Genomic DNA, 21517 nt, shown 5'->3' with positions numbered 1-21517 from the left:
ATCCATGCTTTTTTGTTGATTGTTTACTATAATGTGACAATCGGTAAACTACGGCTTCAAAACACGTTCAATTAATAACCCGCAATGTTTTCACGTTATATCAGACAGAGAGAGAAAAAAAAACTGACGATTATACATGTTATACGATATGTTTGCGTAACAAATGATTAAATGTGCATAGAAAACTAAGTTTATGACATACATGCATTAGTTTTAAGAATTGGATAAGAGTTGAAATAACCCTATTAGAACGTATGTACCCGTTTCAGCACTCGATTGACATGATTGATACCCTGTTACTTATTCGTTCCTTATAAATCGCTTGTATATAGAGGTTTTCCGATTTGCTACGACATCAGGTACGGTTGGTATGTAACTCAAGCGGTTGGTGCTGTTTTGGAGAAATCATTTAACGAATGAGATCATTGAATTCATCATAATAAAATTCAAAAGAAGTGAAATGCATATATGGGTCATTTTCAAAAAATGTCGAATTTTGAAATTGAAAAAAATATTAAAAGTTACTTATTCAAACAACCCTCTACATAAGCAAATCAAAACAAACAGTACTTTAAGAACAACATATTAAAAGATGCAATCTTAATGATGTCATACAAAAATATGTTGAAACATTTTTTGATCGGTGGTACATTATTTTGTCTATCCTGTTACCATTTTCAAAAGAAATTTTGGGTTATTAAGAAAAGGTTTAGATAAAATGTTAAGCTTGTTTTACGTTGACAATTAGATGGTTTTCAAGGGAATAAAATTCTATATATATTCATTCTGTAATATGATAGATTATTTGCCAATTTTCCAGGTTGTACTGAAAAATGCCTCTAAAAATTAGTTTTCAAAGGTTGTAAAAATTACCACCAGTAATGCAAGTCTAAGATAGCAATTTATATTGTTCGGCATTTTTTCACCCTTTCAAATAAACCCAACATCAAGTAAATCCCTCATAAGTTAGTTTACTTTTCTCTATATTTCATTGGTAACAGGAACGTACGTTTCTGATATATTACTATATAAAAGTCTATCCTGTTACCGTTTTGTCTATCCTGTTACCGATATCAGTATTGCACCTGCGAATGCTTAATTGGGAAGATTAAGACGTTATAACCTTAAGATGACTTCAAACAACGAAATATTTCATTCGTTTTGCACCTATATGTTAAGATAAAAAAATTAACGACGTTTTTGTCTACAATTGTCTATCCTGTTACTGTAACCATAGCAACCATAGTAACAGGATAGACATAACAGGATAGACAAATTTCTTCGTTTTTGATTGCTGTTGTGAAATAACTACTCCCTTTGGTGAAGTGATTATGTTTTTCTATTGTGAATTTGGTTTCCAACACGTTATTGCACTTTTTACAGGTATACTGTTGGTGTAATTAATAAAAATTGGTGGTAACAGCATAGACATGAAAAAAAGTACGCTATATTTTTTTCACTAAATGTCTTGAAATTTCTTTTCTCTACACTGTCGTTCAAGAAACGAGGCGTTTTAAATGTAAAGATTACTTTGTACTTTTGAGATCAACACTGACTGATTCAATATTCAGAGGGAGAATAATTTAACGGCTGATTTAAGTAGCGGTAACAGGAAAGACATGAACCTCCTGTACGCAGATTCGATTTAGTTTGTAGATAATATGTTACATACAATGATATAGAAGCTACGATTTTTCGTTAAAGTAATATTTAACGTTCTTAAAAAGTCCCTTTTGCAGATATCAAGCCGATCAGAAAATCGCAAAAAAATCATTTGAAATGTGTTTTTCTGACACTGTACGCAGACAAATACCCCCAAAATGGGTCTTAAATGCAGTTTAATCTTATCAAAATAGATGTAAGGTGTGTTTATTATTAATGTTCTGAATCACAAATCTGACAAGCTTTCATTTAAACCATTACAACTGAAATTTCCATTAGAAATAAAAAAGTTAGCATGGGTGTACTGAAAATTCGACATTTTTTGAAAACGACCCATATATCAGCCAAAAAATAGCTTAATATTATGATTTATTTTTTGTATTATAGTAAACTCCCACGTTTCAACTCATATAGTTACATGCCTAGACACATGATATAGTTGCTAATTAAATTATACGCACGAAGAGACGCCACTTGATTCCCACTTGATTCATTTTAAAAGAGACCTTGAATGTTATACCCATGCATTGTTACGATTTTACACATTTTGTTGTTAAACATGTTAAATGGACCAAATTGATCACAATAAAATGTTTAACACCTGCTAATTAGCTTTAAACGTATGTGCCATTCAGAGCAGACGATTTAAATGTCCTCCTAAAGGATGTTTATTGCGGACAGTGTACAGGTAAATACTATACAGGTAAAATACACGTATATTGGTGAAATGTAAATTGGTTGAACGGAAGTCTTATAGTTTTCACAGAAGAAGGAAAATAAGACTTAATTACGAGAAAAGGTAAGACGTACTGGTGTTTTCATATTTTGCATAATTTTGTGTATACACATATTTTGCATCAAGTTGTGTTTACACATATATTTAATACTGGCATCATGTATACATTTACATTTAACAATGGTTCATGCATGGCCTAGCTTGTAAATAGGATAATTAACCGCTAGTGGCATTATGTGCATTACAAGTTAAAAAGTTCATAGGTAACAAATAAAACAGAATACAACAAACGTTAATATGACGGCCGATAAATGTAGTATTTGGAACTTATAGTAGGTATTAACACAGATGGTGAATGTCATGTGATAATTTTAGTAAAAACAAACTGGCACGTGTTTTATTAAGTTTATTAATGCGATTATAGAAGATTATCTTAGCATGCTCGTCAGATTTTTAATGAAAATTTAAAGATTATTTCGATTGATTCAACAAACAAATGGACTTTCCCGCGGTTATTCAAATATTCCCGACGAATGATGTGCACCATGCAGATCAGGAGAAACTTGCAGAAAAGTTACTGTTTCGAGGATGAAATTTGAAAAAAATAGGCAGGACAGGAGTTTTGAGTAAAAAAAAAAAGGCAGGATGAGCAACTTGGTAAAAAAAAAGGCAGGATGACAATTTGTGTAAAAAAAGCCAGGATAAAATAGTAAAAAAAAAAGGCAGGACCGAATAGAGTAAAAAAATAAATAGGCAGGACAGAGATTACAACTAAAAAAAAAAGCAGGACAAAATTTTTCATCCTAGCCCCCCCATAAAAATCAAATGGTAGCTCATGTACGGGTATGGCTAGAAAACCCCATATTGACAGAAACAATTAAGTGCATGTGCTTTCAGCCAACAAATATATGGCCGTCATGGCTATTAAAAATAGAACATATAATTCATGGTTCATTGGTCAATGCTAAATTTTGGACAGTAGTTTGGTCATATTCTAAGTTACACTTTTTTGTACCATTTATAAGTGGGTCTCATTGAGGTCAAATTAAGGGTGACGTCACGCCCGAATGCTGATTTTTGTTAGCGTGACACGTGAAAGTCAAATTATTGTCTATTCAATAAATTCAAAATAAATTATTGCCATTCATTAAATATAAATGTTCTTCAGTATCATGAGTATAGTGTATAAGAATATTTCATAAAATTGTGAATGGAAATGTGAATATGTCAAAGAGACAACCTGACCAAAGAGCAGATAACAGCTGATGGTTACCAAGTATAATTTATGATAATCATTTATGATGTATATAATTATGTCTTGCGATTTCAATTGGGGATTTTCCCGTTTTCGGACAATAACTTAAAAATGCTTTCAGCAATTGTCATAAAAATTTGGTGAATTGTTTACATCTATTGATGAAAGCTCCCCTCTGACTTTCATATTTATTTCTTATATGACATTGAGAAGTAATTAAACTTTATTCTTTGAAAATGTTAGGGGCGTAACATTGCACTCATCGTGCAACTGTTTATTTTAGTTCAAAAATAATTTCAAACAAAAATAATAAAAAAATATCAAATAAAACTTCTCTACCTGAGTTCACATCAAAAATACAATGTAATGCTGTAAACTCAGAAATTATTCCAGACGTTTATTAATTTGATTTTTAAAGGTACTAAAAGTATGGACAAAAATGTATGATAAAAACGATTATAATTACTGTGATTCCTTGTAAATCTGCATACAAACAGGAGCAACAGCTATCAGAATGGAAGTTCTTTTTATTGCAATACTCAACAAATTGCATTATTTGCATAATAAAAACCTTTAAGGTGGTACCTAACACTACAGGGAGATAACTCTGTAAAGTCAGCTAAACGTTTTAATTACGTTGTTTTGTAAAAGGAATATTAAGCTTCTCAATGATCAAAATTGGTGTTTGTCAAATTGCTATATAACCAGTGTAATATTTCTGACAAAACGGTTGGTTCGAAATTTTCAAATTTTTTATAATTTGACTAAAGGATCAAAAGTAAATACTTTGACAACATTTTATGAAAATTAAACGAGCCAAATTAATTTTAGTGAAAGTGTCGGTACCACCTTAAATAACTTAACATGAATAATTTCCTGAATTTACCGTAAACATGTTATAGTACATGATCATGATGATACATGTAGTAAAAATAGTTTTTTTTATGATTAATATTTTTATTTTCATTATTGATGCCATCATATAACATTCTCAATTCTCCTAGAAAATGATGGAAGGCAGTGCCATGGTAACAGAGCTATGGAATGAAATCTGCAGACAAAGACAAAAGACATTTTAAGAATCGAAACTCCTAAAGAGAAAGATGGAATCATGGACAAAGTCAGGATTCTCACGATGTATGTCAGCTAACTACAGTAGATTCACTTATTTTTGTGGGTATCAATTTTGAGGGACAAGGAGCAATGATGATGAAAACTTGCATTTTTCGTGGTTATTTGATTTCGTGGATTTTTAAAAGTCAGCATAAATTCCTATATATACGATTTGTAATTCTTTGGACATTTGAATTTGTGGTTTGGATCACCACCAAATCCACGAAAATTGATATCCAATGAATAATAACATGAATACTGCAAACCAACTAATTTTTGTGAGTGATTTATTTTCGTGAGTAATTTATTTTTGCAACATTCGCAGTTACAAAAATAACGCGAATATAAATAGTCACGGATATGTCCAATTTGGATCGTTACATATTTAACTACATCAACATGATCAACCAAATTTGAAAACTGCAAAATTAAATCGCCGCGAAAAGTGTCAGTAAGCAGTAAACGCGAAATAAAGTATCCGCGAATTTAAGTTGGTTTACAGTAATGAATCCACAGTATATAAATAATGGTAAAATTGATCTTGGTTAAAACCTTCATGCTGTCAATTGTTTTGCACATTCTCTATTCTGTAAAACCCATGCGGACCCTTATCAATTGTAAGTATTTTATTTTCCCCATGAACCAGGTTAGTCAGTTTCCAGTCAGTTTGAAGATCTTTAGTAGCAGGGAGAAAACTTTAAGGGATGATAAAAATGCAGAAGTCTTTTGTATAGAAAACTAAAGTCCCAAACCAAAAACTAGTGATTGATATTGGCCTGTTAGTTGGTTTATATCAAGCTGCTTATTTTCTCTTTTGAATGGTTTTACATTTTGTTATTTGATGCACGTTAGTGTCTTTTATTGCTTGCTATGCATTGTTTAGTTTCAGCTTATGGAATTTGAATATCATGAATATCCCTTTGGAATCATCTCAGGCCATTCATTAGGAGGCGGTACCTGGTACTTTTACCCTCCTATGCTATTGACAAGTACCGCCTAAATGTAGGAATTTTTATATAAGATATTCATGGAATAAATTGAAAAGCACCACCTAAAACATGGAAAGTACCAGTCAACATGAAAGATAATGAAACCCCTGTCATCTTCTCCTCTCACGGGGGGGTCTCTTCCTATATAAAGGTATATACATATGTGCCGCTGGAATGGGTCCCTTTTTTGATCCGTCAAATATATCAATGGGGTGCAATTTTACCGAGGAAATATATCAATAGGTAGTAATTGACCGATTGTTTATGCATATAGGTACTATTTGAGCTGATAAATATATGAATGGGTTATGATTTCGCTGTGAAATATATGTGTAGGACTCTAAAGTGCGATGGGGACGCTAAAATGCGATGGTCACGCTGAAGTGCGACGGCCTACGCTAAAGTACGATGGTTTGATACGCTAAAGTGCGTTTTTCCGCAAATACATCGACGTTAGCAACGTTCCACAGCATTATGACGAGAATGTTTGTCCAGATTAAGGATTTGTATTACACGAGAAAAGAAAGAAGAGAAAAGAAAATCAAATGAACATGCACAATCTGGAATTTTTGGTCGTTGCTGGAAGAGGTTAACTTAATTTGTGAAATTGTAGAAATAACTTTAATCAAAACAATCACTTTCTAAATGAATTATTCAATACAAAAAAAAAATACTATATGGTTTGTTATTTCTTTTAAATAATGAATATACGTCAATTAGACAGCAACCTAACAAACACATGTGTATATGATTGCCAATACGACAACTATCTATCTCCGACCTAATGTCATTGAAATATGCAAATTTAAGTATGACCTTTAACACGGGGCATTGTCTTATAACATATTATTTTATTAAAAAAACGACTTCCATTACATTCCAGATGTACTAACAATACTTCAGTGTAACCATTACACCGTTTGAACAACTATCGTACTTTCCATTTAATCCCAATACCGTTCATGTATGCAGCTAATAATCATACGGCCGTCAACGTATTTATATATATAGCATTGGTCCATGCCGCTACAAGCTATATAGGGTTATACAATGACCAGTGTATAACAATTCAAAAGAGAAAGACTACGACTTGACACATAATTAAAACAATAAACGAAAATGTAATAGGAACTCAGCAAAAAACGAAAACCATTGCCTGAACCACATTCCCGTTACACCATCGGACTTTAGCGTGTCATACCATCGCACTTTAGCGTGATTTCTGATCGCACTTAAAAAACAAACAACCATCGCACTTTAGCGTCTGACACCATCGCACTTTAGCGTAGACCATCGTACTTTAGCGTGACCATCGCACTTTAGAGTACCATCGCACTTTAGAGTCCTACATATGTATAGGTAGGGATTTCACAATTACTCAATATATGAATGGGGGGTGTTTTTAAAATCCCAGCTGCACACCTGTACCCAAAATCCCATGTTGAGACCCCCCCCCCCCCCCGTGTCTCCTCTCTTTTGCAGCTTATATATTTCACTAATTGTTGAAGTCCATATAATTGTTAAAATTTACATTGTTTGGTCTCTGATGGAAATTTCCCTCATTGGCAATCATACCACATATATATCTCCTTATTTAATAATGTTGACCGTGAGCATTGTTTTTGTAATCTGAAACCCTCAACAATTTATATCCTGCAGCAGCTAAGCTTAGGTGGCATTAAGATTTACCTGGTGTTTAACTGTAGGGTCTTAACATTAGTTTCTGTTCTTAAGTTCTTAAGTTTTGAAATTTACTTATTAATACACATTTATAAAAATGAAAGGATGCTAAATCACTACTTAACATATATCTTTTTTTTGTGCCGCCACTTTCACCATTCACAAGTTATTTTTTTGAAACCTGCAGTCAAAAGTAGGTCAACCTGATTTACAATTCAACATTACAGGCCTCGACAATAAGGCTTGTCCGATTGTCCGGTCCCAGAGGGAAAAAAGGTCGGACAAGTAAATGCTGTATCAAGCTTGTCCGTCGGGACAAGTTCAATTATTCTGCAGAAAATAAATTCAATCCAACTTTGATGAAAAAAGTAATTGTAAACAAAAACAAGAAAACAAATATTAATTTGACATGTTTCTGTATTCTGTTTATTCAAATGCAAGACCTTTTTCTTCAACATGTTTACTTGCAATCGATAATTTTTAACTGGTTCTTTGTCAGGTACAAGGTATATTCTCGGAAACCAGTCTTACTGATCTGAATCAATGATGCGCTTTTTAGATAATGTAACTTTACAGGACAGTTCATCACCTGACAGGTTTAGCTCCAAGTTTAATAGACAGTTTGGCACCGTAGGAGACATATTTAGTAGACATGATTGATAGACAGTTTGGCAAGGCAGGAAACATTTGGGACCAAGACAAAGCAGTACCTCATTTTGCTACCTTCATGACCTTATTCTGTTCCTTATAATAAATACCATACCGGTATTTTTTTTTTATTTACCATAAAATTCACAAAATCATATTTGATCATAAGTAGAAAAAAACAATACTTGCAATATAGTGACCTATAGTTGTTAATTGCTGTGTCATTTGGTCTCTTGCAGAGAGTTGTCTCATTGGCTATCAGACCTTATATTCTTCTTTTTATTGATTGCATTTTAATAAACTTTTTTCAACTTAAAAAAAAGCCAGGATACAAATCCAATGAGTGTACAGGCCTGTCAGATGGTGCCTCATGTGCAGAGTCTGATGAGACTGGCATTGATGAAAACTAGAACCTAAGTCCTGTGACATGACTAGATTCAGTTGTACTTGACTCATATTTTTTAAAAGAATTTCAAAAGAAATACATAAAAGTCTGTTCTATTGTTTAAATTCGTTTTGTTCCTTTAATCAACTTAAGATGAAAAAAGGATATTTTTAATAAAAAAAAATTTGGACAAGTAACAATTTCATAAGGACAAGTGAGTTTTGGTATGTACTTGTCCTACTGGACAAGTTGAAGAAAAAGTTATTGTAGAGGCCTGCATTATTATATTCAAGCACAATTCATATTATTTTTGATTTTTAATTGGATATTTCAGATTGTCGTCCATTCATTTGTGATACCTGTGGACAAGGCTTTAAACATAATCACCATATGAAGGAACACATGAGAATTCATACGGGAGAGAAGCCATACCAGTGTAAACACTGTTTCAGACGCTTCAGCCACTCAGGTTCATTCAGTCAACACAAAAATAATATTTGTATACAGTCAAGAACAAATGGTGAGTCTGCTTCAGTCACTCAGGTTCATTCAGTCAACACAAAAATAATACTTGTATACTGTCAAGAACTAATGGTGATTCTGCTTCAGTCACTCAGGCTCATTCAGTCAACACAAAAATAATACTTGTATACAGTCAAAAACTAATGGTGAGTCTGCTTCAGTCACTCAGGCTCATTCAGTCAACACAAAAATAATATACTTGTATACAGTCAAGAACTAATGGTGAGTCTGCTTCAGTCACTCCGGCTCATTCAGTCAACACAAAAATAATACTTATATACAGTCAAAAACTAATGGTGAGTCTGCTTCAGTCACTCAGGTTCATTTAGTCAACACAAAAATAATACTTGTATACAGTCAAGAACTAATGGTGAGTCTGCTTCAGTCACTCAGACTCATTCAGTCAACACAAAAATAATACTTGTATACAGTCAAAAACTAATGGTGAGTCTGCTTTAGTCACTCAGGTTCATTCAGTCAACACAAAAATAATACTTGTATACAGTCAAGAACTAATGGTGAGTCTGCTTCAGTCACTCAGGCTCATTCAGTAAACACAATAATAATACGTGTATACAGTCAAGAACTAATGATGAGTCTGCTTCAGTCACTCAGGCTCATTCAGTCAACACAAAAATAATACTTGTATACAGTCAAGAACTAATGGTGAATCTGCTTCAGTCACTCAGGCTCATTCAGTCAACACTAAAATAATACTTGTAAACAGTCAAAAACTAATGGTGAGTCTGCTTCAGTCACTCAGGTTCATTCAGTCAACACAAAAATAATACTTGTATACAGTCTGCTTCAGTCACTCAGGTTCATTCAGTCAACACAAAAATAATACTTGTATACAGTCAAGAACTAATGGTGAGTCTGCTTCAGTCACTCAGGCTCATTCAGTAAACACAAAAATAATACGTGTATACTGTCAAGAACTAATGGTGAGTCTGCTTCAGTCACTCAGGCTCATTCAGTCAACACAAAAATAATACGTGTATACAGTCAAGAACTAATGGTGAGTCTGCTTCAGTCACTCAGGCTCATTTAGTCAACACAAAAAAAATACTTGTATACTGTCAAGAACTAATGGTGAGTCTGCTTCAGTCACTCAGGCTCATTCAGTCAACACTAAAATAATACTTGTATACAGTCAAAAACTAATGGTGAGTCTGCTTCAGTTACTCAGGTTCATTCAGTCAACACAAAAATAATACTTGTATACTGTCAAGAACTAATGGTGAGTCTGCTTCAGTCACTCAGGCTCATTTAGTCAACACAAAAATAATACTTGTATACAGTCAAGAACTAATGATGAGTCTGCTTCAGTCACTCAGGCTCATTCAGTCAACACAAAAATAATACTTGTACACTGTCAAGAACTAAGGGTGAGTCTGCTTCAGCCACTCAGGTTCATTCAGTCAACACAAAAATAATACTTGTATACAGTCAAGAACTGATGGTGAGTCTGCTTCAGTCACTCAGGTTCATTCAGTCAACACAAAAATAATACTTGTACACTGTCAAGAACTAATGGTGAATCTGCTTCAGTCACTCAGGCTCATTCAGTCAACACAAAAATAATACTTGTACACTGTCAAAAACTAATGGTGAGTCTGCTTCAGCCACTCAGGTTCATTCAGTCAACACAAAAATAATACTTGTATACAGTCAAGAACTGATGGTGAGTCTGCTTCAGTCACTCAGGTTCATTCAGTCAACACAAAAATAATACTTGTACACTGTCAAGAACTAATGGTGAATCTGCTTCAGTCACTCAGGCTCATTCAGTCAACACAAAAATAATACTTGTACACTGTCAAAAACTAATGGTGAGTCTGCTTCAGCCACTCAGGTTCATTCAGTCAACACAAAAATAATATTTGTATACAGTCCAGAACAAATGGTGAGTCTGCTTCAGTCACTCAGGTTCATTCAGTCAACACAAAAATAATACTTGTATACTGTCAAGAACTAATGGTGAGTCTGCTTCAGTCACTCAGGTTCATTCAGTCAACACAAAAATAATACTTGTATACAGTCAAAAACTAATGGTGAGTCTGCTTCAGTCACTCAGGTTCATTCAGTCAACACAAAAATAATACTTGTATACAGTCAAAAACTAAAGGTGAGACTGCTTCAGTCACTCAGGCTCATTCAGTCAACACAAAAATAATACATGTATACAGTCAAGAACAAATGGTGAGTCCGCTTCACAATCTTGATGATTTTATTATTAATTTGATGACATATAAAAATAGAAGATGTGGTATGATTGCCGATGAGACAACTTTCCACAAGAGACTAATCACACAGAAATTAACAACTTTAGGTCACTGTATGGCCTGCAACAATGAGTAAAGCCCATACCGCAAAGTAAACTATAAAAGGAAGTCTGTTCACATCAAGAAAAAATGGTGAGTCTGCTTCACAATCTTAAAGATGTTTTTCATTCATATAAATTCAGAAATTATTGCATGCATTTATTAATATTGCCATTTTATCATTTTTGACTAAAATGCAATTTTAATTTCAGCATTAATTTAGAAAAATCCTGTTTAATTCATATACATAATTTCAAACTGCAAGTTGAAATTAATGCGATTATAACCCTGTCACATTTTTCGCATTAATGAAAAAATAGCAATAATTTCTGAATTTACAGTAATTTATTGACCGACTGTTCACATCAACAGTTCAGTAGCAACCAACAAAAGCTACTGGATTATTAGGGCCTCTGGCTTTGGACAGGAAAACATAGATAGATGCAGGATTTAACATGCTTGCGAGCATTAAACCATCTCCTTTACCGTCATGATTGGGACAACTGTATACTATTCATTTGAAAATTTAATTGTCCTGAATGGATAAATAGAGAATATCATATGGCTTTTTCAATATCGCATCCGTATCAACCCGAGACACCAATATAATCCCAAGAGCTCTGCTCGAGGGATTATATTGGTTGAGGGTTGATACGGTGTGTGATATTGAAAAAACCATATCATATACACTTTATTATATACATATACCTCAAGTAGATGTTTTTTTATGCAACATGACGTCATACAGATAAGGAGATTTGAAATGACGTCATACAGATTATAGGGTTGACATGACGTCATACAGCCTCGGGATTTGATAACATAAAGCCTTTGCAACAGTGACTGCAATCGATGACGTGACGTCATACAGATTAAAGGTGTGATAAAGCTTTTGCAACCGTGCTGATATCGATATCATCACGGGTGGCTGATACAGCACGCTTGCCATTGATTGTATTACACATACAATTTATCTGTATTTACTTCTAAGTATATAATAAATATTGTATCACACTGGATGCAGTGCTATAATCTATGTTAAGCTATGTCAATGAGTAAATAATTTTCTCTCAATTTTTATTGCAATTTAACCTTTTCTGTATACATTGTTAAAACATATTAAATTAACATGTGGTTACCAACAGTCAGGGGTACTACTTGTACAAGTCATTTTATTTACTTGAAGAGGTAAAAAAAATATCCTTATGTAAGTGAATTATAATGTTTGAATAATCTCCCCTTAATTTTCTAAAAAAATTACTTGTAAATTCTTTAATTTTACTTTCAGATATATTGATGATGTCCTATCACTGAATAACCCATATATAAGTTGTTGTTTTTTACAATCCCACAAAAATTCTCAAGTTTTGAAATGTAAAAAAATGGCTTTAATGATTTTTCCCAAGTTTATTTAGCTCATAATTTTTTTATTAGAGTTCAATGTTTCATCTCATTACTTCAACAAAGAAACTGATTGTGGAAAGATCTTTTAAAGTATTTTTGCAAGGCTTCAAAAATAGCTCCTTTGGGGCTTGTAAATGACCAGTGTTCTGACGATGACAGACAAATGGGATTTTCATTGTTCATGAAATTACACTTAAATGATTAGTAAAGACATCTGCAAAGGGCAGACAATTTAAAATTCTATTAGAGCAAAGAAATCATAAGAATGTAAGAAAAGAAGAAAGGATCACTTTTTCACTTATATAAGTAAAAAAATCTGAATGTCTAAGGGACATAACTTAGCCAATTTTTTTTACCTTGTTTTTAAAATTCCAATAGAGAACATACTTTTTAATAAAATTCACGTGTATAAGTATCCAACAAATTCATTAATATTAAGGTATATTTAAATTTACTACACTAATATAGGTATATTTAAATTTACTTCTTCAAGTAAATAAAAATATCTTGTACAAGTAGTACCCCTGACTGACCAATGATCGTTGAAGATTGGCTAAGTTAAAAGGTCACAACTGGTCCAAGGACACAGTTATCGTCCTTTGGTTTTCGTTGTCTACGAATATAGTCCCTAGTGTAAACAGTGTATAACTTGCATGTTTTATTTAATACACTTTCCCAATCTATTTCTTGATATTAAATGCATGAAATATTAAGTAGGGGGGTGTAATTACATTTGGGTGCTGAATCTTTATGTTAAGTAGTGATTTGGTCCAGTTCAAAAAGGTCAAATTTTATCACGTCTGAAGCTGTCAAACTGAATTTTACACCCCCTTAACACAGAATTGTCAATATTTTGAGTTAGAGCGGGTAGAAGTTTCTATAATTTTGACATTATTTGTCTCACTGGTAGTACACTACACTGTAAAAATCTTTTTGAGAAAGAGCAGGTGCGATTTTTTTAATTTGAATTTATGGTCTAAAAGAAATGCACTACGAAATAACTGTGTTCTCGGGCCAACTATTATCAGCTTTCTGGATGAATCAAAATGTGCTATTTAAACAGGTATTAGAGAGATTGATATGGTTACATTTGTAGGCTGTAGAAATTTCAGAATCATGAGAATGTCGAAGGCGCTCAAAGGTTATTTTCGATTATTAATAATGAAAATTTATTTGGTAGTCATTAGAGAAACAGAATCTTACTTGTTTAAGATATTCGATCATATTACTATCTGGATTGAATAAATTCAACAATCCACTTGTGCCAATGAAAGAATCCATATGTACTGTAAATTCAGAAATTATTGCGTGCATTTATTATTGCGATTTCGTCATGTTAGACTAAAATGTGATTTTATTTTTTTGATATTGAGAAAAATCCTGTTTAATTCATATGAAAAATATCAAAATGCAAGTCTGAATTATTCCGTTTATTACTCTGTCCCATTTTTCGCAATTATAAAAAAATAGCATTAAGTAAATAATTAATTGTTTAGGTACCATACATATTGTTTATTATGATTTACAAGTTTTTGCTTAATTACAGAATATGAAGGAGAGAAAGTTCCCCCAATCACTGCAAGGGATTTGAAGAAGATTTACCAGTCCGAACTCATGAACCCTTTTACTCCAAATGGACTATTTAACAAAGTTCAGTTTGAAGTTAGACTCCATTTTGATCGACACTATGAAGTTACATCAGATATGTCTGAAATGACAAAGTCTTCATTTGAAATCATCAACGACTCAAAGGAAAATTTGCAGTTTGTACGAAGAGCTGAAAATGAAATGAAATCGGAAGAAAATCAGATAGTTATCTACGAGCTTCCTGAATCCCCATATTGTCCTGTTCAATCATTTAAAAAGTATATAGAGGCACTTGATCCATCCAATGACGCTCTATGGCAAGTTCCGAGGAATTCGGTAAAGACAGACGACCTTGTCTGGTACGATGGGACAGCTGACATTGATTGTCTGTTGACTTTTATGACGGACCTTAGCCATACATGTAAATTATCCAAAGTCTATTCTAACCGCTCTATTACAGAAACTAATGTGGCAAGTGTTATTGATACTATTACCAAGTGTTGCTCTACTCCAACCTCTATGACACGTCTCTCCGTACCGGGAGTACTGAAGAATGTGATGACGTCTTCAGAATGCAAAAAAGTATGTATAAGATTCAAGCCTGTAGCCAGGAAATTCCAAAGAGGGGTCATTTGGACTCACAAACATAACTTTAACAGTCACTATTCAAACAGAATGTTGACTTTAACAGTGCTTATTTGTTTTTAAAAGAAAGGGGTGGGGGGGGGGGGGGGGGGGGGGGGTTCATACCCCTCTGGGTACAGGTATGAGATTTATGATCAAAGAAGATTCAAAATTTAGCATGCAATTGTTCGGGTTAATTGCATTATAAATATGCCATTGAACACTGACAAAAAGAATACAAAGACTTATATGCAAAGAATTAATTATATCTTTTTACAAGCTTAATTAGTAAAAAACAAACTTTAGTTGTGGATTTAAAAGCTGAAGTGTTAGGTGTTTCGCAACAGTAATTTTAGTACTTTTTTTTAGTGCATGCCGCTGAGAAACTATCCTTGTAACTTAAGGTAGTACCTTACACTACAGGGAGATAACTCTGAAAAATCAGCTAAACATTTTAATCAAGTTGTAATGTAAAGGAAATATTAAGCTTCTCAATGATCAAAATGAGCATTTGTCAAACTGCTATGTAACCAACCAATTTTTTTACAAGAAAGTGATTGGTTCAAGTTTTTTGAAATTTTTCTATTTTTTTTTAAAAGGTCAAAGTAAATATTTTGTCAAAATTTTATGCAAATTAAACGAGCTAAATTAATTTTATTCAAGGTGTTGGGTACCACCTTAAAGATAAAAACAAGCAATAGCTTATTAATTCTCTCATAGAATTAAAATCAATCAATAAAAACCCAATCCGTATGAAGGTTAGATATATCCAGCAAATTCAGGAAAATGGTACAATTGGTTTTCTCTATATTACCATGATTACTTTTTTTTATACTTTTAAAACATGCTTAATGATCAATTTCTTGCAACTCATGTTCAAGGTCATATTTGTTTCTACTCTTTTATGTAATGGAACAATGTGTAACTTACTATTAAACCTGTTGTGGTACTCAATTGTTAAGGTAAAATTGAGAATGGAAATATGTACAAAATGTATGCAGTTGTGATTCATTATTGAATAAATGCTTTCTGAAATTAATCAGTACATTGTATTTTTTTTTTAACAGAAAGTAAAAACCCACACTGAAAAGTCGCAACAAGAAACAGAATCTAATAACAGTACAGTTTCAAATATTAGAATTACAGACGTGCAGCAGCTATCAGAAGGAACATATAACAGGACAGACACGGGTTCAGAAATTATGTGTCCTGAAATTAGACCTGTAAAACTAGAGATTGCTGAAGCATGGAACAGAAAAGTTTCAAGTCCTGAAGTTACACATGTAACACCAGAGCTGACAACAACATTAAACAATATGGTTACGGGTCCTGCTGTTACCCCTGTAAAACTAGAAGTTGTTGAAGCGTGGAACAGCACAGTTATAGGTCTTAAAACTACGAATGTAACACCAGAGCTTGCAGGAACATGGAACAGTACAGTTACATATAATGAGTTTTCACAAGTAAGACCAGACCTGGCACAAACTTGGAACAGAATAGGTTTAAATCCTGAAATTACATTTGAAAGGCCAGATCTGGCAGGGACTTTTAACAGTTCAACTGTTGGAGATTCTGAAATTATCCCGGTTAAACTGGAAGCTGCTGGAACATGGAACAAATCAGTTACACCTTCTGAAATTACACATGTACATCCAGAGCTAACAGGGGCATTGGACGGCACAATAAAGAGTCCTTACATGATGCATGCAAGACCAGGGGCATTGAACAGCACAATTACAAGTCCTGAAATTATAAATGCAAGAACAGAGTTGATGAAAGCAAGGAGCAACACATTTTCAAGTCCTGAAAATATGTACGTACCATCAATGCCAGCTGGAGGAGATGTACAAATTGTAGATAGGTTTGTTTTTGATATTATGTACAGTTACTACACAGAAAGAGGTTTAAAACCAGTAATTGGTTTGAAGGTTGTCCCTTTTTCTGAGTTTTCTTGTTGGTCCTAAAACTAAACTTTTCTCCTTGATATATATGCACACACATGTTGAAAAATTCTAATATGAAAATATCCTCCATACAATTAATAAATCACATGTTTTGACAGAATTAGTTACTTCCATTATTAAAACATAGGAAAAAAAATTGTAAGATTTAAATTTTTTTACAAGAGACATAACGACTCAAAAATTGATAACTTTAGGCCACCAAACGGCCGTCAACAATCAGCAAAGCCCATACTGCATTGTCAGCTATGAAATACATGGAAATGACAATTGTAAAACATTTCAACCGGGAACACTAATGGCCTATTTTATGTACAGAATATTAAAAAATAAAAATAAATGATAAACACAAATAAACGACAACCACTGAATTACAGGCTCATGATTTTGGAAAAGCACAAACAGAATGTGGTGAGTTAAACTAGTTAGAAGGCCCTGAATTAACCTGGGAAATTGGTGTATCCACCAAAAAATAAGATGTTTTGCATACATTATTAAGTTTAATACATTGGTATTTATATTTTTTCCTCAGCACCTGTAGAATAGTATGTGGCAGTCATCAGAATGAGACAAAAGCAAAGAAAGACGTATGCAGTTTGTCTACAGAGTCAAAGGATAATGTACCACTGTATAAAAAAGTTATGGAATTTGTATCATCAGATAATGTAGCAGAAGGTATAATTTATCCATTCAGGGGAGATAACTTTGTTATTTTCACATACCTATAAATTACTTGCATGCTTATTTCTATAATATTAATTAAAATCTAAAGACTTTTAATTGAAATCTTTGTTATCTAATTTGTTAACACATCCATAATATCATAGTGGCATTGTTCATTTTATGGAAAGAATATGGGAAAGGAAAGCAATCTATTGCATGTATTGGTTCATCTTTTGTAGGTGCTGATTCTACAATTCTTTGTCACAAGGAAAGTATTGAACTGAAGAAAAATCAACCAATGAAATCATCTCATACCTATTTCACTAAGAAACAAATAGAAATACTTGAATCACACTTGATAAATAGAAGAAATCCCGACTTCAAAATATTGGATGTAGCTAGGGAAGCAGGAATCAGCTTACAAGCTGCAGTTATTTGGTTCCAAAATGCAAAAACTGATGCAACAAACCCACAAGGAGTAAAGATATTAGGTTAGCTTCAAATTTCATCAATTACCCAGTTTGGCATGTTATAACTGTCATACTTAACATCTTCAACAATATTTCTTAACAGTAAACTAATGAATTTCTGTGAGAACATTTTATCATTCCTTCAAATTTCTTGTTAAGAGGGCTTGTGGGTCTGAATCGATATTTTTTTCTTAACATGGGGTTTTGCTATATTTTTCTATAGATGAACTTTATTTTATACTTAATAGAAAAATAAAATAAAAAATGGGGTCACCGTTCATTTACGCTCACAATCTGTCTTCGCAAGAAGCATACATTTTTGTAAAGGTACTTTTTTCTGTTGAACTAATAGGAGAAATAGATGTAATATCGAAATAAAAGAACTAAATTACAGAAATCGCTCAAATTTTACAATAGTTTAGTTTAAGTACAGCTTATTTGAAAATGATAATAAAAAATATAGGTCACCGATGAGTTGAAAAAGATATATCAATTTTAATGCCAAAAAATTGCAGAATTCCTTACTCATGTTACTAGTCTTAATCATTTTCAGATTTATAGGCAATATAGGAAAGGTGTACTGACATAAGTAGTCTCTAAACACATTAGCTCCATGGAGCTTTCGTTAGTAGAAGCCATATTAACTATGTGTATCAGTGAGAAAAATGTAAAAGCATAAAAATATAGTATATACCAATACACATAATTAACATCACCAGGCGCTGTTAATTATGTGTATTGGTATATACTATATTTTTATGCTTTTACATTTTCAGATTTATATTTTACACATGAGATTTAAAAGGTTTGAAAATTTTAAGATTTGGTTTCAAAAAGTAATCTGCTTAAAAAATCCACGAATCTTTCTAACATTCATACAGAATTTATTTTTATGTAAGGTCAGTCAAGCTTCTAATTTGGCCATACAAATAAATATTGTATAATAATTACATCAATAAGATATCCTCATTTTTCATGGAAATCACATATATAACAGATTCAACTAACTACCGTATCCCTGTACTGGCATATAACTAGTAGACAAAAATTCCCATATAATTTTTAGATCAACAGAGCTGTGTATCAGAAAGTGATGAAACCCTTCACAACAGAAATGTAGTCATGGAGGGAACAGAAGCTAGAGTAGGTACAGTGAACCAGTCTTTGGAGTATAGTGTACCATTACATATGGAGGTTGATGAACTCATATTATCTGATAGTTTTGAGGAAGAAGAGGAAAATGATTCAGAGACAGGTCTGTTATGAGTAAAACTAATATATCACATATCAAACATGCTCCTTTTGTTTTTGGAGGTGCATGTGTTAAAGTCTGTGTCAGTCACATGTATTCGTATACCATGTACTGTGGAATCATTATTATTCGTTGGATACCAATTTTTGTGGGTTTCGTGGGTACAGATGAACCACAAATTCAAATGTTCAACGAATATCATATTTGCAATAGGCTCAGTTTGTATATAGAGATTGGCAAAACCACAAAATCAAATATCCACAAATATGCAAGTTTTCAGCAATCTAGGAAAACTGATACTGTGGATTGATTTATTTTCATGAAGTAGGGAAAATTGTATATTCCTGGATGTTTAATTTTTGATAATTTATCAAATATGAATAAAATGATGTGGTATGACAGCCAATGAGACGATTCTCTGTCCAAGTCACAATGTGTAAAAAGTCAATAATTGTAGGTCAAAGTACGGTTATCAACACAGAGCATTAACTTGCACGTAAAGTCAGCATAAGAGACCAAAGAAATTAAAACTTCATTTAACATCTAATTCATGCTAAGCCTTGACATTTACTCTAAAATTCACAAATAATATGAATCCACAGTCAATACTTGCCAGTTATCTTATTCATCTGGTAAATCTGTTAAATTATTGACTTGAAATTATGATTCAATTCTTTAATTACGAATGAAAAGAGTATGGTGTATTTATTCATGGTAAAAAATCCCTTCAAATACCTGACAAAATACAAAGAAAAGGAACAGAAAAATTTGTTTTGTTAATTTTGTTTATAACAGTAGATAAACAAAGGCAACAATAGTATACCGCTGTTCAAACTCGTAAATCCATGGACAAAAAACAAAATCGGGGTAACAAACTAAAACTGAGGGAAATGCATTAAAAATAAGAGGAGAACAACGACACAACATTAAAATGTAACACACAGAAACGGACTAAGCATTAGACAAAATCCGATGAGAATTAAAACAAATATAACATCAAAGCCAAATACATGAATTTGGGATAGAAAAATATAGTGACACGTCTTATAGTAATGTGAATTCACACTCAAACACAAGAGAAAACAAACGACCCAACGGAAATACAGCGTTAAAATGTAACACACAGAAATGAACTATAATATAACAATGGCCATATTCCTGACTTGGTACAGGACATTTTTAAAGAAAAAAATGGTGGGTTGAACCTGGTTTTGTGTCATGCCAAACCTCGCACTTTAATGGCAATGTTAAATATAACATTAAAATGACAACATAATATTACAGGACTTCAATACAAATAAATAGAAGAACACAATTGACAAAGAAACACAAGAATAATAGCTAACAAAAGGCATCAGGTTTAAAATTCAAAACGCCAGAAACGCGCTTCGTCCACACAAGACTTACCAGTGACGCCCAGATATAAAAGTTCTAAAGTCAAAACAAGTACAAAGTTGTAAAGCACTGAGGATCAAAAGTTCAAAAAGGTTGTGCCAAATACGGCTTGGGTTTTTTGCTTGGGATAAGAACATCCTTATATTTAGAACAATTTATGCTATTGCAAACAATAAATTTTTTCAAATGAATATCAAAGATATACATGATACATTTGATATGAGAAATGATGAGAGAGACATAATTATTATAATTTGTTATTTATCAATGCTGTAAGATTACTTAAGGTGGTACCCAACACTTTCACTAAAATTAATTTGGCTCGTTTAATTTTCATAAAATTTTGTCAAAGTATTTACTTTGACACTTTAACAAAAATATAAAAATTTAAAAAAAATTTGAACCAACCGTTTTGTCAGAAAAATTACTCTGGTTATATAGCAATTTGACAACCACCAATTTTGATCATTGAGAAGCTTAATATTCCTTTTACAACACAACGTAATTAAAACGTTTAGCTGATTTTACAGAGTTATCTCCCTGTAGTGTTAGGTACCACCTTAAGATTGTTAATAGTGTTAATTTGTTTGTTTACTTGTTTGTTGCATTATATGATTGTGTACATGTTTATTAGGTTTTTTGTTTGATTACTCTTTTGTGGTGTTATTTGTGCATTTATTGCATTCTTTGTGAAAAATGTTTACTTTTATGTGTTCTGTGTTTAACATTCTTTAAGGTGCTACCTAATACTACAGGGAGATAACTCTGTAAAGTCAGCTTAACGTTTTAATTACGTTGTGTTGTAAGAGGAATATTAAGCTTCTCAATGATCAAAATTGGTGTTTGT

The 21517-nt window shown here is 32.6% G+C and overlaps 1 protein-coding gene across 1 annotated transcript in view; it reads left to right on the top strand.

Moving 5' to 3' along the window:
* The first annotated feature begins 2758 nt into the window (after positions 1 to 2758).
* The window catches only part of LOC139495986 (uncharacterized), an 87544-nt gene continuing 68785 nt past the window's right edge, over positions 2759 to 21517 (top strand). The window contains exons 1-8 of the mRNA XM_071284414.1: positions 2759 to 3017; positions 4658 to 4790; positions 8803 to 8988; positions 14265 to 14887; positions 15997 to 16790; positions 17423 to 17565; positions 17793 to 18044; positions 19090 to 19278. Coding sequence (XP_071140515.1) covers positions 4757 to 4790; positions 8803 to 8988; positions 14265 to 14887; positions 15997 to 16790; positions 17423 to 17565; positions 17793 to 18044; positions 19090 to 19278 — 2221 coding nt within the window. The 5' untranslated portion in view covers positions 2759 to 3017; positions 4658 to 4756. The remainder of the gene's footprint in view (positions 3018 to 4657; positions 4791 to 8802; positions 8989 to 14264; positions 14888 to 15996; positions 16791 to 17422; positions 17566 to 17792; positions 18045 to 19089; positions 19279 to 21517) is intronic.

Source organism: Mytilus edulis, chromosome 11, assembly GCF_963676685.1.
Source record: "Mytilus edulis chromosome 11, xbMytEdul2.2, whole genome shotgun sequence".
In the NCBI taxonomy this organism is placed as follows: domain Eukaryota; kingdom Metazoa; phylum Mollusca; class Bivalvia; order Mytilida; family Mytilidae; genus Mytilus; species Mytilus edulis.
Note: the sequence above shows the minus strand (reverse complement) of the source record. Positions and strands in the feature narration are given on the sequence as shown.